Raw genomic sequence first — 16949 nt, forward strand, 5'->3', positions numbered from 1 at the left:
TTATTAGAAGGACCAGGAAAATGTTCTTGTTTATCCTAATGCACAGAATATTTTGGACCCACACGGTATCTTTCAGGAGACAACATATTCTTCCCACTCTCATGCCCCTCCTTAAAGTCTCCCTTGAAATACAAAGTAATCTGAAAATTGTAAAGAACATTTTATTGTGTACCTGTGTGTTTTTTCCCTTTATTTTGTGGCTTCAAATCCATCTTCTGTATAAATACACGGCTGAGGTCAGCCAAAGATGGCTGCGTTCAGGCTAGTTGAGCAAAGGTTGGAGTGAACCCCAGTGTGCCGAGGAGGGTTGTGAGCAGAGCATAAGGCTCAAGATGAAAAATCATGAACCAGATGATACTGTCAAGGAAGACTTAATTTTCAATATCATAACCAGAAAAATTAACCACCTCCCAGAAGCAGAAAGGAATCTATTTGAACATGGATCAGTTTATACTGGACTTAATGCTGCTCTCTGTGGTCTAATAGCAAATAGTCTTTCTCGACGCATCTTAAATGTGACACAGGCTCGTATAGCTGCTGGCTTACCAATGGCAGTGATCCCATTTTTGACTGCGCATGCATCTTACAAAGGTTTTGTAAATCTACCTTTGAATACAGGTGATTTGAATTGTGAAACCTGTACCATAACACGGGGTGGACTGGTTGGTCTTGTTTTTGGTGGTCTGTGCCCTGTTTTCTTGGCTATACCTGTGAGTGGTGGCCTAGCAGCCAGGTATGAGTCAGCCCTGCTACCAAAAAAAGGAAACATCTTAACTTATTGGACTAGAATTTCTAAGCCTGTCTTTAGAAAGATGTTATTTCCCATTTTGCTCCAGACCATGTTTGCCGCATACCTTGGATCTAGACAATATAAATTAGTTATAAAGGCTCTTCAGTTACCTGAACCTGGCCTAGAAATTCAGTGATTGTTAAACAACTTTGTACACAAAAATAAAACCATCATGTATGAAAAAATAAATACACGGCTGAACATAGTGATCAATATTATCTTTATCAAGGACACTAAAGCAGTGAACATATTGCTACTCAGGGTCCCACATGGATCTGCATGGAGTTGGATTTGAACCCACAGTCTCCCTATTTCCAATTCCAGGCAGTTGAGCTACCCCCAACTCTCCCCCAACCCAACACACAAAACCCCCAGGATGATCTATGCCCTTATGTGGAAAATGTGATGGATAGAGACAGCTCAAGCACTAACCTGGAACCCAAAATCAATAAAAGTATTAGAACTGGGTGCTCACAAATTGGTAGCCATTTAATTCCCCTACTATTAATTTCTTTCTTCCAGACATGAGTTGGGTGCAGTATGTGGACTGCAGTTTGCCCTTGAAGATATGGCAGCAGGCCGAAGGAGGGACATTTTCACCTAGTGCTTCAAACAATCTTCTTAGTGGGTATTTATTTCAAAACTTGGAAAAGATTTCTATCCAATTGGTATCCATTGGCTGAAAGGAAGACTTCATGCCATTCCATTTATTAAATTTTTTTGTTATAGATATATTCAAACATTCACAAAAATTGAGATAATATAATAAACCTCTATATGCGTATCATTAATTTTCAACTTTTTTGCTCAGGCCTTTAGTTTTAAGGGTGATCCTGGTCGATTTTCTGGAAACAATGGCCCCCTGTTGGTGGTGGCAGTATAAGGTTCACAATGTTTAGAACATCTGTCATGGAGTTTTCCTCATTTCGGTAGACGATACAATCATCCAATCAATTTGCTAAAATAAAACACCCTAGACTCCATATTGATTTGTGACATCCAATTCTTTGGCCAGCCCTGTTGGCTCTACCTCCAAAGTATATCTCCCATCTGTCTACTTCCCCTTACCTCCACTGCTTCCTCCCCAATGTGAATCCTCATTGGCTTTCCTGTCCTAATTACTGCAATATAATGTCCTTCTTGCTTCTTCTGTTGTCTCCCAGCTCCACTGTTTGATCCGGTCACCACAAGGCAATCCAAGCATTTATGTCAACCTCTGGCTTACCACCCTCCAGTGACTTCTACTTTTGTCCCCCATGACCCTTTCCACTAATCCATGTGGCCAGTATATTCTTCTACAAACATAAATAGGCCAAGTCATTCCACTTCTCAAAATCCCTCAATAGCTTCCTATTACACTTGAACTCAGATTCTTTGGCCTGCATTTCCTACATATCCTTATCTTGCCTACCTCTCAGAAGTAAATTTCCAATTTATCTTCATTTTGCTCACTATACTCCAGCTGCACTAGCTTTCCTTTAGTTCCTTGAACATGTCAAGCCATGCTCCATCCACCTCAGGGCCTTTGCACTTGTTTCCCATCCCTTATTCTATACCCAAGATCTTCGCTGTTAACTCTTTCCTATCATCCAGGAATCAACCCAGAGATCACCTCCTAAACTAGCTCCCCAGCTCCAACACATTATTACTTATGAAATTATCTTATATTGTGTGGCTATTATCTTTTCACCTACTATTTTAACAGCTCTATGAATGAAGAAATTTTTTCTGTCTTATTCACCACTGTATCTGGAGTTTCTGGAACAAAGTATGTCATGGAAACTCTATACAAATTTGTTGAAAGAAATGAATGAATGAATGAATGAATGAATGAAACAAAAAGGAACTTCAGAATCTTATTGTAAGCATCTTACAGGTAATAGCTATTTTTCTGAATGAGAAATGTAAACTTAATAACAGAGCAAGCAGATTTACAAGACTTCACGGTAAATGGTGGCTTTAGTAGGCTGTGTGGGACCACTGAAAATTCTAGAGAAGAACTGCCTCATGTGGAGACAAAGCCAACAGTGTGAGTTAGCAAAGACTGTATAAAGGCTCCTTTAATCCCCAGATAATATTCCTCCCTGCCTCCCCTGGCCTAATAACCCTGCTTTAAAGTAGTGACTATGGGTGAAACGTGTGCCCAGTGGTCCCTTGAGTACAAAGGCCATGTCTCCTACCTCCTGATAACTTCCCAGATTGTAATGCAGTTCCATTTTTCCATCACTTCACAGTCCCTAATTCCTGACAGTATTACTTCAACTGCCCATTGTGCTCCTGAAATTGATCTCTCCCTATTTGTACCCTAATTCTCAGCTCCAATTCTCAGTCTTCATTCTCTTCGGCTTTGGCCCTATCATCATTCCCTACTGCTGACCACTTCATTCTTGTGGAAACTCTTTGCTCTTACGACTCTCATGGCATTGAACTTCTGGTTATCTTTCTATTGCTATAGATTCCTTGCTCCTACGTACTGAATCTGTGTCCTTGACATTCTTCAAGGGTTACATTTAAGTGCTCTGCTTTACTCTATTCTGTGTTATATGCATGCCAATTATAGTGTGAAGTCATCTGTTTAGATTACCTCACAACGAATCCAAATCTTCAAACTGAGCTCATCTTTTCTCCAGAACCAGCTTCCCTTCCAGATTTTCCTATTTCCAACGTTCTATTTATTCATTCAGCTAAAATAATAATAAGATAAAAAAAATTAAAAAGTTTAAAGCATCCTGGATTGTTCCCTCTCCTCCTAACTTCTCCCACCAGAAACATTCCATTTTAATTTTATTGTATTGTTTATTTAAGTCCCTTCCTGTTAGTATTATAATCAATTAATCCTCCCAACTCCATTCTTTTATCTGTTCCAATGAATCCAGTCAAGTTAACCTTGAAACATGCTTTGCCCGCACAACTGCATTGCTCAAAAATTATCTTTGACCGCCCTGGCTTAAGTGACTGCCCCCCCCCTCCCCATAGCATTTGCTGTTTTTGTCACTCATTAAATGCATTCCTTTATCACATTCTCTCTCATGCTATCCTTCCGTGTTGCCCGTGTATTCCCAACTAGCCAGAGAGACTCAGAAAGAAATAGATGTAATAATTATAGCTAACATGTATTGAGTGCTAATAAGGTTTCATGCACCCTACCAAGTGCCCTATATTTATTTTCTTGTTTAATTAATAATAGCACCTACAGTCCAGCGAAGTGGTGCTCCTTTATCCCCATGGCACGGAGGAAATGAGGATTTAGGTCACACAGCTACTCACTGAGGGAGCCGGATGGGGGACGTGTGCTGCCTAACTTCAAGGCCGGGGCTGCCCCCTACGCTGCTTACGTGTCTCGTGCAGCACCCATTTGTATAGGACGCCTACTAAATGTGAATGATGGTAGCACTCAGCACCCCCGTAGAAGGCTGGGGGCGCTCAGGAAGTGCTGGCGGTGCCCTTAGAACACAGCAAAGCGCACCAAGAGGTAGGATTGTGTCTGCCTCATTCGTTCTCAAGTGGAGCGCATGTCCCCCGTCAACCGAGGAACTGCTGTGATTTACAAGGCACTGGTTTCTGATGAAGAGTTCCCTGCCTCCGGGACGCAGTAATAGGAGCACCTGTTCCGGAGCCCCAGAGGGGACAACTGGAGCTTTCTGTGCGAGGGGGATTGTTCGGGGAGCGAGACGTCAGGGCAGTGCAGCGCCGCGGTGTCACCGGGCCAAGGAGCAGACCAGCTGAAGCCGCGAGGCCAAGAAACATTCTGTCCGGGCGTGCATGTCCGGGTGTGCATGCTAAGATTCCCAGAAAGAGAAAGCGACGTTGGAGGAGAAGCTGAGGCAAGATTCTCCAGGCTTGTACAAGGCATTTAGCTTTTAGTTGTTATAAAAATGAAAATAATGGTGAAAGCAGGGAGAAATCCGCAGCTGCTCCGGGCTATTCATACCATAAGAGATCCCACCAGGCCCTCTTTATTGTTGCAGTTTTGGCAAATTATTTTCTTATCACACACAACCTCCTCACTTCTGTTCCTGGATAAGCACTTAGGCTCATAAAGCTGTGGGTCAGCCACAGTTGAGCATCCAGCTCGCGGAACAGCCGGCCGTGGGGAGCTCGAGAGCCCGCCCCTCCGAAAAGCAGCCACTGGAGTCCATAAAAAGCTGGCCCGGCCGGTCCATCGGTGGCCCCGGGTCCAGGGCTCTGGCCCGCATCACCCGCCCCCCCACCCCACCCCCGGGCCGGGCTTCACCCGCGGGGATGGCCACGCCGCGCCGGTGGAGCTGGGGAGCCCCTTCCTGGGTGCGAGCGCGCACCGGCAGGTGCTCCAGCCGGCGCCCCGCTGCACCGGGGCTGGCCCGCCGCGGACAGAAGGGGCCGGCTGCCCACCACACATGTGCGCTGGACAAATGCGCTGGCATCTCCGGCGTGGGCAGAGAGCATGCCGCTCCCATTATCCCGGCCCATTAGGGAAGCAATTGGAAAAAAAACATTTAGCAATTTGGACAGGAGTGAGGCTGCCGAATGGCTCGTTTCTCTGTGACAGCCTGCCACGTACAGATGAAAGGGAAGGCTTATAACAAATTTTCATTACCCCCAAATAAAAAAGCAACAGCAGGCAAAGCAAGGGCTTTGAGGCTGAGAGGTGGGGCCAGAAATCCACCCAGAAGACCACAAAGGAGCCTCAGCAAAACAAATCAATCACTCTCTCCAGTCACTTCCACTTGCAGAGTGCGGTTCATGCAAATGGCAATCAGGCCTGTCAGCCTGTCAGGCTTTGGCCTTCAGCTCCTTGCCTCACACTATTCATTAAGTGCACCAAAATACAGCCTGCAGGGCTCTCCTCTTGCTCAATGCCCTTGCTCACCTTTCCTCAACAACCTAAGCCCCACAGGAAAACCCACCCCCAAGCTCGGGGGCAGGGACGCAGGCAGGATTTGGTGAAGGGAAGCGACAGGGAATTTGCAAACAGCACCAGGGTCTTTGCATTTTGCTTTGCTTCCAGCTTTAGTTAGCACCGGGTGGAAATCAGACCTCAGATTCAGAAGGGCAAAGGGTCCTGTGGGGGCTCCCGGATGCTCGGGGCTGCCGTTCTCACCCCCAATCCAGGTTCTGCTGAGAGAGTCCAGGACACCCACTAGGCACAGACCCCAAATGAAACCCCAGCCTCTGAATATCCCACACGAGTCCCACGGCCCACTCCTGCTCTAATGAGCCTGGCTGCCCGCAGAGCTGTGTAATGCATTGCGCCTTTGACCTTATTAGAAGACAACTACACAAATACCGCCTTTTCCTGGCCTGGGTGTCTGTCCGCAGGTATCCCCAGCACGTTTACCATGGCAGATAAAAATGAATTGTGGCAGGGGGGTGCAGACTGGATGGTGAAGAAGATCACGGCTGGAATAGAGAGGTTTCCCATTCCATGGTTTCTCAAAATCCCAGTCTTTCATTATCAACTGCTTCAAAAACACATGTTATTAAACATCTGGGTTTTAGTGACATCCAAGACGGCACAGAGAATGGAATACATGGGATTTGATGTGTGTGTGTGAAGGGGTGTCTAAGGATTGTTCCCCATTGGGACCTGAGTGTTGACAGCTAAAGGGCAGAGTTTGGTCACAGCCCCCAGAATATCAAGACAAGGCCCTAGTGTTACCTTTTCTATTTGTAGATTAAACTAGTTTGCAAAGAAATAACATATAAAACGTATAAAGATGTTTCAGTCTCCCTAATAGGACATATGTTAAATGTCAAGGATTTGTGATGTTTGTGGTACATACACACAGGTGACTACAGAGCTCAGATGGGGAGGATCCCTTAATGGCCTAGAGGTCTGAAAAGGATCCACTCAGGGCAAGAAAAAGGTTTGTTGAGTGCCTTCAGTGTGCCAAGTCCCTCAGACAAGGTGTGTTTTTGAATGGTAAACTGAGGTCCAAGAAGTTGTCCTACCTTGCCCAAGGCCCTACAGCCAGAGAGGGGCAGAGCCAGTGGTACAGAGTTTGGGGAGGATAGAGAGTTGGCGGGAGCCATCCACAGAGCCAAGGCACAGAGACAGAAAATCTAATTCTGCCCCCGAGTGCCTCCTCTGTCCAGAGCACTGGCCCAGACACCAGGAGAAACAAAGATGCAGAAGAAATGAGATTCTCTTTAAGGAGCTTGAGACCAAGATGTGATCAGAGGCACCACTACCATAAAACACCGTGATGAATGACAGAAGGTATCAGAGAACGAAGAGATAAATAGATGGGGAAAACATGTTTGAGATGCAGGGGTAGCCTGGTTTGACTGAGGTACTGACCAGAAATTTTTCTCTACATACCCAAGGATCCCAAGCTAGTATTAAGGGAACTGAACACTGAGCTTTTCAATTTCCCCTAGTTTTCCCAGTCCAATAGACTACAGGCACTGGTCATGGGGGAAAGGGAAGGGGAAGTCGGTTTAAGGTTAAGAATTCTTGAAACAACCTAAGTGTCCATCTGTGAATGAAAATGTGGCACATAGATACAATGAAACATTATTTGGCCATAGGAAAGAATGAAATCTTGCCATTTGTTACAACATGGATGGACCTAGTGGGCATTATGCTAAGTGACATAAGTCAGGGAGGAGCACCGGGATGGCTCAGTCAGCTGAGCATCCGACTCTTGGTTTCAGCTCAGGTCATGTTCCCGTGGCTTCGTGGGTTCAAGCCCTGCGTCGGGCTCTGTGCTGGCAGTGAAGAACCTGCTTCGGATTCTCTCTCCCTCCCTCTCTCTCTGCCCTTCCCCCACTTGTGTTGTCTCTCTCTCTCTCAAAAATAAATGAACAAAACTTTAAGAGAAAAGAAATAAGTCAGAGAAAAGGCAAATACCGTATGCTTCCACTTATATGTGGAATCTAAAACAAAACAAAACAAAACAAAACAAAACAAAACAAAAAACGAAAAAAATTAAACTGAACTCATAGAGACAGAGAGCAGATTGGTGGTTGCCAGAAGTGAGGGCTGGGTACAAAAGGGTGAAAGTGGTCAAGCAGTACAAACTTCCAGTTATAAAGTCCTGGGGATGTAATGCACAGCATAGCATCTGTAGTCAATAATACTGTACTATGTATTTGAGAGTTGCAGAGAGAGTAAATCTTAAAAGTTCTCATCATAAGAAAAAAATTGTAATTAGGTGTGGTCGATGGGTGTCAACTAGACTTACTGGGGTGATCCTTTCATAATATATACAGATACTGAGTCTTTATGTTGCACACCTGAAACTCAAGAATGTTATATGTCAATTATATCTCAGTTTAAAATAAATAAATAAATAAATAAATAAATAAATAAATAAATAAATAAATAAAACGGTATCCGGGTGGCCCAGTGGGTTAGCATTCAACTCTTGGTTTCCCCTCAGGTCGTGATCTCACGGTTTCCTGGGTTCGAGCCCCATGTTGGGCTCTGCACTTAGAGTACAGAGCCTGCTTGGGATTATCGTCTTTCTCTGTTGCTCCCCAACTCACTCTGTCTCTGTCTCTCTCAAAATAAATAAATAAATAAACTTAAATAAATAAATAAAAATGGAGGGATTTTTTTTTTTCCAGGAGTGTGCTACATCATCGTTAAGGAGATACAGGCCAAGAGTGTTCCCTGCCTAAAACTATGTATAAAAGACCAATACCTCAATATTCATTGTCTCCAATGGGGTGCCTGGGTGGCTCAGTCAGTTAAGCGTCCTACTCCTAATTTCGGCTTAGGTCATGATCACACAGTTTGAGAGGTCGAGACCTGAGTCGGGCTCTGCCATGACAGCACAGAGGCTGCTTGGGATTCTCTCTCTCTCACTCTCTCTCTCTGCCCCTCCCCCACTCACACATGCAGTCTTTCTCTCTGTGTGTCTCTCTCTCTCTCAAAATAAATTAACTTAAAAAAAGATTTTTAAAAAATATTCAATGTCTTCAAGAAGTTTGTCAATAATTATAAGGTGTGGGTGGTATTCTTTTGCAAAGCACCTGATATATATTCTCTCATTAACTTTTCTTTACTACCTGAACCAGGTGGGCAATGTTATCCCCATTCCAGGTCAGGGTGACAGTACAACTTACCCATCCCCACATAGTTGAGAAAGGGTAAAACTTGACCCCAGGGTGCTTTTTTTTTTAATTAAAATAATTACTCTGTTTTTTGAGTGTTGAGACTCACCAAACATTGCACACCCATTTTCTCTTATCTGTACAGTTATGTACACAGTAGGTTATCACCCTTGATTTACAGTTGAGGGATGGAAGCTCCGAGAGGGAACATGAGTCACCCATTGGAGCAGCAGTGGGGGTGGGGGGCTAGGATATGGGAGGATGTGGGTGTGCTCCCCAGAATGAAGTCCTTGACCAGCTAGAAAGCTGACTACAGCATCGTGCTGGACTAGGAACCATGGAGCCAAAGTCTAGGTCGTGCCCATTCCGCCTTTCAAGCAAATCCTTTTCAATCCAGAGCCTTTGTTTCCTCCTCTGTTAAATAAACGTACAAACCTGGGGTTTCGGCTTCTAAGTCCAGGGCTCTCTTTCCCATTGCATCTCAGTGTCCACCTAGAAATCTGTTTCTACAACCAAAATGTTTGCAAGCGTTCTCCTTCACTTCATCATCATGTAGCTCTCTGTTAAACAGAGCTCCAGTTTCAAAAGAAACAAGAAGGGGCAGGAGTATCTCTTGGATTGTTAGGACAAAAAGAAATTCTACATCAAGTCATTCAGGGGAAAAAATTCTGAATTTTTCAAGAAACCACTTCGTCTTTCCGCTTCCCGTTGTGAGGAGACTTCATGCTTAAAAGGAGGTCCCGTGGCTAGGACGGACCAGTGTCTCATGCTGGAGGCCTCGATGGCCAACTAGGTGCAGTGGCCACTGGAACACTATGACTCAACACTTGTTTTTATTCCAATTGTGAGAAGCATTTTACTATGACATCTCTTGATAAGGGCTGTACTGAGAACATCCCCGTTCTGCCAGACTTAGACTAGGGAGTGGCTTGAAAAATATAACTGTATAAATAAACGGATTTCTGGTCAGAAGAGAAGTCTTTCTTTCATAAGATTACCCTGATTTAAAATTCACGAACCAATGTTTCTCAAAGTATGATCTCTACATCATTATGCCAAGCGTCGCATGGGGTACTAGTTTAAAATGCAGATCTCTTAGTCCCCCCCCCCCCCGCAGTCCTATTGAATCAGAATGCCTCAGGTGGAGCCTCAGAATCTGCATTCTGCATTTTAACAGGCTCCCCAGGTGACGGGTATGCACTCTGAAGTTTGTGAACCTCCATTATAAACAAAACAAACCACTCCCATATCTATGGTGCCCCCTCGAAACAAGGACTTTGGCCAGCTAAAATAATAAAATAAAGTTTGTATTTATCCCAGGACGCAGAATTGCTCCCCAAGGAAAGCAGTTGGCAGATATTCCTGCTGACGGGTGCCGGCCATGGCTACAGCAGTTATTTCCAGGCGATGGACAATCCTTCCAGCCCAAATGAAACTTAAGCTTAAAATAACAATGATAGTTTTGTGCAATAGCAATGAACCTTTTAATTTATCATGCTCCAAAATCATATGGACTGCCTAACACCATCAGGTCCAATAGTGCCATCCAGAAGCAAGCTGGGCTTTGATCTGACCTCGTATGTCATGTGTGGGAGAGTCAGAATAATATCACGGGGCTGGCTTCCATTTTGCTTTTTCTGAACACTTTCTGACTCACTTCACTTCTAAGCATAGATAGTATATATACTGCTAACCCCATCCTTTCCTATTCAGTTGTTTTAGATCCTTCTCCTTCAAGTGCTTTTCCAAATTCAGTCCTGGTGAGCATGCCAGGGTTTTAGAGAACACACGGCCCTTCAGAGCCTAAAGCAACTCAGAAAAACAATAATTCATGTCTCCAGATTCCAGAGGAAAAAAAAAATCCCAGCAAGGTAAACATATTTGTAAATAAATATAAAGAACATATCAGCATGTATCGGTTTGATTCAGAACAAAGCATGATTACATATTCACTGTAGACACTGGTGGATTCTGGCTTCTTCTTAGTTAGGGGCTGAGGTCAAGGACACCTGGGAGTCCCTTTTCCCTCAGCTCACCCTTCTGCTTTCTGTCTGACCCACAAAGGGCCAGAAGCACACTTTCTCTGCATAGAAGGAAAACCTACTGGGGCATTTCTTCTTTACAACCAAATGCAAAGCTGCCTGCTGTGTAAATAGATGGAACTAAGAGACTAAGTGACACCATTCTCAATGCAAAAGACGTTAACCCTAAGTTTTCACAGCAATGCTCTGGAATTCTCAAAGGCTAAAAGAAACTCACAAAGCCCTCTGCAAAAGTAGAGCAACCTTGTTCTACCAGTGAGCTCAGATTCTGTACACTTTAGTTCAATCACTGACTGGAGAGGGCGTGTAGCAGCAGCAGGAAAGCAAGGATCCAGGTGGAAGGCGAAATGGTATTGGGTCAAGTGGATTTGACTTATCAAGAGATATTGGTCCAATATGGTTGTGGATTTCCTGATTTGAATGGTACTCTTTATCTACTGTTAATAGCAAGAGACTCCCTTTTAAAGGTAATTGCTACATTTCTCACTTGTTCATGGGGCTTGCACAGTTTGATATTTCTGACTCTCTCATTTTTCATACAAATGGAAATCCCAGCAGTGTGCGCTCAGAGGTGTCTCATATCAGCCCTTCTTGTTTCTCCCCCTGTTTCTTCGATGGCCATTTGCTCCCTTTGTGGTACTCGCTGTCACACAAATGGTCCCAATTACCTAGAAAAGAGCAGGCTGTAACCTGTCGTCTTCCAGGTTTTCTGACCATATTGCCCCTACCACATCGTTTTCTCTTTCTGCTGAAAAACTTCCTGCCAAATTTCAAGGGGACAGGTAAAGTAAGGGGTTCTGTCCTTCTGGCAGAGGCAGGTGCATGCTAGCAAAGCATGAGGAAGAAAGAGGACAGGTACTGTGGTGTATTCTTGCAAGTGGCTGTGAGAGTAAATCTTTAATGTTCACACCATACCGCCACCACCACCAAAATGGCAGTGATGTGAAGGATGTATTAACCAGCCCTACTGTGGTAAATATGTTGCAATATATACATGTATCAAATCATCACATCATCTATCTTAAGCTTATACAATGTTATATGTCAATCATATTTCAATAAAGCTGGGAAAATATAAAGAGGGGTAAGGTAATTCACTTCCACCCCCATTCTGCACTCCAGTGAAGCTGCCCAAGGTGCATTTACACGGGCTCTCTTCTAACAGCCTGCTCATCCCATAGACTAGGAAGGAATGGGTTCAGTGTAAATAAATGATAATGAGTCCGTTGAAGCATTATATAAAATTGTCCCCTAGTGGCAGGAAAGAGTTAATGTACCTCCCAAAGTGCCTAACTTACAATCGGGGTGGGACTTCACTCTGGGAAAACTGGGCTCCTCAAACCTAAACTTTGAAGAAAGACGTCAACAAGATGGGAAGTCAGAAAAAGGAGGGTAATTATTTTTTTAATCATGCATGAGTACTTCGCTCTGGTAGGTACTACCTCAGTCATTTCTAGTAGGCCAGAGGATGAAAAAGGCAGCGGATGAAAGAAGAGGGACCCAAAGAAAAGAAAAAAGACACAGAGGAAGAGACATGAAAAGAAGAAAGAGCAAGTGACACGTATAGTATTTTTTTATTTGTCCTGACTGTATGTGAAATGTCTGAGTTGCAAAAATTGAATCCCCCACGTCCCAAAGCCCCTCCAGGTGGTTGAAAACAGTCACCATCTGCCTCCCAGAGGAAGTTAATCCTTGGCTTTTATCAACTACAGTAAACTCTACTTAGTGTTACTAGTTACAGGTATCGGAATTCTCTCCCTGGAATTATATTTTAAGGATCTGCGTATCTCTATCTTTGGCAAAGACACAAGAAAAAACCATCTTAAAAAAATAAACTTATAGTGTGCTTTGACTTCGTTGTTTTATCTCCTAAATTTGACTGCCTGGATCCACATAAGACTGCTAAAAACTTGAAGCTCTTTGAGGGCAATGGATTTTAACAGTAGTAGTAATTGGTGGTGGTGGTGGCCCTTCCCTCAGAACTCTATTAGAGTATCTGCTTTGTAATAGATATGACACGTTACAACATGATGAGCCAAAAAATAAATAAATGTTGCTTAATACTAAAACAATAGGTAAACATTCATATTCTTTTATTTATCCTTTCATGTGTATTTAAACTATCGTTAACTATTTTAAAATTTTAGCATAGACAGATACATACAAAAAAAAAAGATAACTCTCACATACCTCCACCTGCCAGACAACTATTATTAACATTTTTGGATCTATACATTCATTATTGCATATATATTCGTTATTACGCATATATATAATTAACTGTGTTAAAATGAATCATTGCATACTGTTTTGCCACATGCTTGTTTTTTTTTATAACTTTCTTTTATATAACTTTCTTTTTATAACTTTCTTTTATATAACTATATTGTTATATAGTTTTCTATGGATCTATTTTCATTTCATTAATTATTATGTAAAATCCTAAAAATTATCTTTAATGAATACATATATTTCATTCTGTGGGTACATCAAATATTATTTACCCAATTTGTCTAATTCATGATCAGATACCTATATTTGTTCCAATTATGTGTATTTGAAACAATGTTAAGGTCAACATTTTCAGAGATAAATCTGTGTGTACATTCATGATTATTTTCTAATTCTCCTAAATGGAAGTAGGAGATCAAAGGATTCAGCCTTTTAAAGTTGACTCTTCTATATTGCCAACTTAATATCCTGAAAGCTTCTATCAATTTCCTCTTCTTCCAGCAGTGGGCATACATATATTTTCAAAGTAAAGAATCAAATAACAGATCCCAACCAAAAAAGGTAATGTTATGTTTCTGACCCCAATACAAATTTGTGGCAGGCAGTAACAATCTCAGCAATATGATCAGAAAGATTTTTTGTTACGTTGAAATGATGATGAAGAGTATCATGTTTATTAACCAAAGATTTCTCTATAAATACAAATTTGGTATCCGAGGATTGCTATAATCACAAACAATAAACCTAAGAAAGAAGATTACATTACTATATGATCGACTTTATGGGCACAGAATAGAGAGGTGTATGAGACCTCTCTTATGTACAATAAAATAGTGACCTAAGGAGTGGACCCGGGGCAGAAAATTAAACTCAACGTTTCACTCGCTCATTCACTGGTGTTTTTCTTTCAACATTTATTGACTACCCCTGTTTTCACTTCTTGCTAGGTGCCATGGAAGCTCAAAACTAAGAAAAGCTTTTAAATCTAGTTCTTATAATAGATGATATACTTCCCAGAAATTTCTTCAAAAATCCAGAGGCTTCTCAAATGTCCATCCATGGATGAATGGATAAAGAAGATGTGGTATATACATGCAGTGGAGTATTACTTGGCAATCAAAAAGAATGAAATCTTGCCATTTGCAATTACGTGGATGGAACTGGAGGGTATGATGCTAAGCGAAATTAGTTAGTCAGAGAAAGAAAAACATCATATGACTTTACTCATATGAGGACTTTCAGATACAAAACAGATGAACATAAGGGAAGGGAAACAAAAACAATATAAAAACAGGTAAGAGGACAAAACATAAGAGACTCTTAAATATGGAGAACAAACAGAGGGTTACTGGAGGGGTTGTGGGAAGCGGGATGGGCTAAATGGGTAAGGGGCATTAAGGAATCTATCCCTGAAATCATTGTTGCATATATGCTAACTAATTTGGATGTAAATTAAAAAAAAATTTTAATTAAAAATACAAAAAAAATCCAGAGGCTTCTAATAGTTGTCCAAAGTGGTAACTGATCATCTTACAAAACCAAATTAGCAAAGCACATAATTCATTAATTAATCAACTGATTTATTGAGCAGCTCATATACACAAGGCACATCAAATAATGTGAGATGATTTCTGCTCTTGGTAGCTTCAAATCTAATGCAAAAGATGACAACAAACACATATATGAGTTTAAATGGCATAGAAAGAAAGGGCTGCTGAGAGAGACTCATCTGAGTGAAAGATCTAGTTTTGCTCTGCACTGCGGTGGCCAGAAGTAGAAGTTGGGCTGTGCCTTAACAAATGAAGGAGTGCGGATGAATGAAGGGGGACGTGTCCATGGGCAATCAGCCTGAACAAAGCCTCAGAAGCTGGTGTGCAAGGCACAGCAGGAGGAAGAGTGATGAGAAACCCAGCACAACCTTGCTGGAGTGGAGAGTTCAGTGTGAAGAAAAGAAGGAAGTTCTAGACAAGTGGCTAAGCCAGATTGTTGCACATGATGAAAGCAGGTCTAAGGATGTGGGACTCCATCCTAAGACACTGGGTAATGAGAGACAACTTCAGAGGAACATGGTGCAGGTAAGGAGAAGATTCTAGGAAGATCCGTGTCTACGAAGAGCAAGTTGAGATAGAGATATGAAAGGAAGAGAGACCAACATCAAGAGGCCAATATGGAGAGGTGCCTGGCTGGCTCAGTCAGTAGAGCATATGACTCTTGACCTCAGGGTCATGAATGGATGAATGAGTGAATGAATGGATGAATAAAGACATAAATAAATAAGAGGCCAGTTTGCAGTAGTAACCTAGGTGTGAGGTAATTAGGTGCTAGGGACCAGGCACATACACTGAGAAGGGGAAGAGGAGGGATTCCAAACATGAGAACAGCTGAGTTTTAGGGATTTGTGGAGGCTTTTGACATTCAATCACCCTTTCTTCATATAGCCAATTAAAAAACAAAGGGATAGCAACACATTGCCTCTCTGGTGCAGCCGTAGTGTTTCTTCTCTGTCCCCTGACTTGGAGACACTACTTACATTAGACAACAAATGTGGATTTTAGTAACCCTTGTTGGGAATATTTTTTAACGTAATTATTAAAAGCCTTAAATATTACTAAGAGGCAATTCTTCTCCTTTATGAATGCGTGCATTACATATAAATATATACACCGTTGCACATTTTGCTATTATGATTCACATATTGCACATCTAACTTTGGAGGAAGTAAAGCTGTGATTAAGTATCCTGTGCTTGAGAACATGGGGATAATTTGCAGAAAATATTTCAAAACTTCTATAAATGGCCCAGACCCATTTAAACTTTTAAGAAAGACTACATCTTGGTGAAAAGCATGAAGTGTGTACTGCCTTTTTTTTTTTTTTAATGAGAATTTAAGAATGTTTATTAAAAAAGAAATAAATTTTCCATTTCAGCTCATTTGGCTTCCTCTGCTATTAAGTCCTACGTATACCCAGGAGTTACACTGATGTACTTACATATTGTTTCTGCGTTGAGATCGCCTAATGAGGCAATTAGTAGAGCTCCTCAGACAGCTGGACCAAACACTTTTCGGCAGAAAGGAAAGGTCCACTCAAGCAACGGTGCAAAGTGCCTACACTCACTGCCCACTTCTATTTGACAGTGTGGCTTAGACAAGGTGAGTGGTGGATTTTGGAAGGGAGACAAAACCATGCACTTTGCCCACACAGATAAAACAGGAGCTTGAGGCCAGTGTGTGTACAAACCATGTAAAAAGCCTAACGTTGAAGAACAGAACTTTCTCCTTCCTTCTTTCTGAATTACCAGTTTTGGGTCTTTGCTCTAATCCAAAGCTTTCCAAACTGTAGGCTTTATAAAAACACCTCTTGTTCCTTATTTACTTTCTTTAAATATAGACCATTGACTTCCTTTAAATTGATTAAAACCTTTTACTAAAATTTATTTTAAAGGAAACTATAACAAAAAACTACCATAAGTGGAACATTTGAATAGAAGATAACTATAAGAAGAAATGCCATGACAATAAAGTGCTGTTATTATATATGATGTTATTAAGTGCTGTTGCGATGCTATTTTCTGTCAAAGCTTGAAGCCTGAGACATTTTCCTTTTGTTGCAGGGGAGATTGGCAAAGGCAACAGAGGTGTTAAAGTCATGCCAGCCCCAGACAAGAGACTTTTTCCTGGAATTACTTTATCCATCGTTAAGGATTGAAGATTGAAAGAGATTTGAAAATAAAATTGTTTTCATTTTTCCACCCAACGTGATGATTTATTTAACAAACACATACATAGTACTCACCAGGTGCCAGGTTTGTTCTAAGTAATTTAGAACCGTTCACGCATCTAGCGT

General features: G+C 42.0%; 1 protein-coding gene across 1 annotated transcript; it reads left to right on the forward strand.

The window, feature by feature from the left end:
* The first annotated feature begins 239 nt into the window (after positions 1 to 239).
* On the forward strand, positions 240 to 957 carry LOC123587343 (transmembrane protein 126A-like). The gene has a single exon (XM_045457025.1). It carries the CDS (start codon positions 333 to 335, stop codon positions 924 to 926), a length of 594 nt encoding a protein of 197 aa, XP_045312981.1. The 5' UTR covers positions 240 to 332; the 3' UTR covers positions 927 to 957.
* The last annotated feature ends 15992 nt before the right edge of the window (positions 958 to 16949 follow it).

Source organism: Leopardus geoffroyi, chromosome D3 (genome assembly GCF_018350155.1).
Source record: "Leopardus geoffroyi isolate Oge1 chromosome D3, O.geoffroyi_Oge1_pat1.0, whole genome shotgun sequence".
In the NCBI taxonomy this organism is placed as follows: domain Eukaryota; kingdom Metazoa; phylum Chordata; class Mammalia; order Carnivora; family Felidae; genus Leopardus; species Leopardus geoffroyi.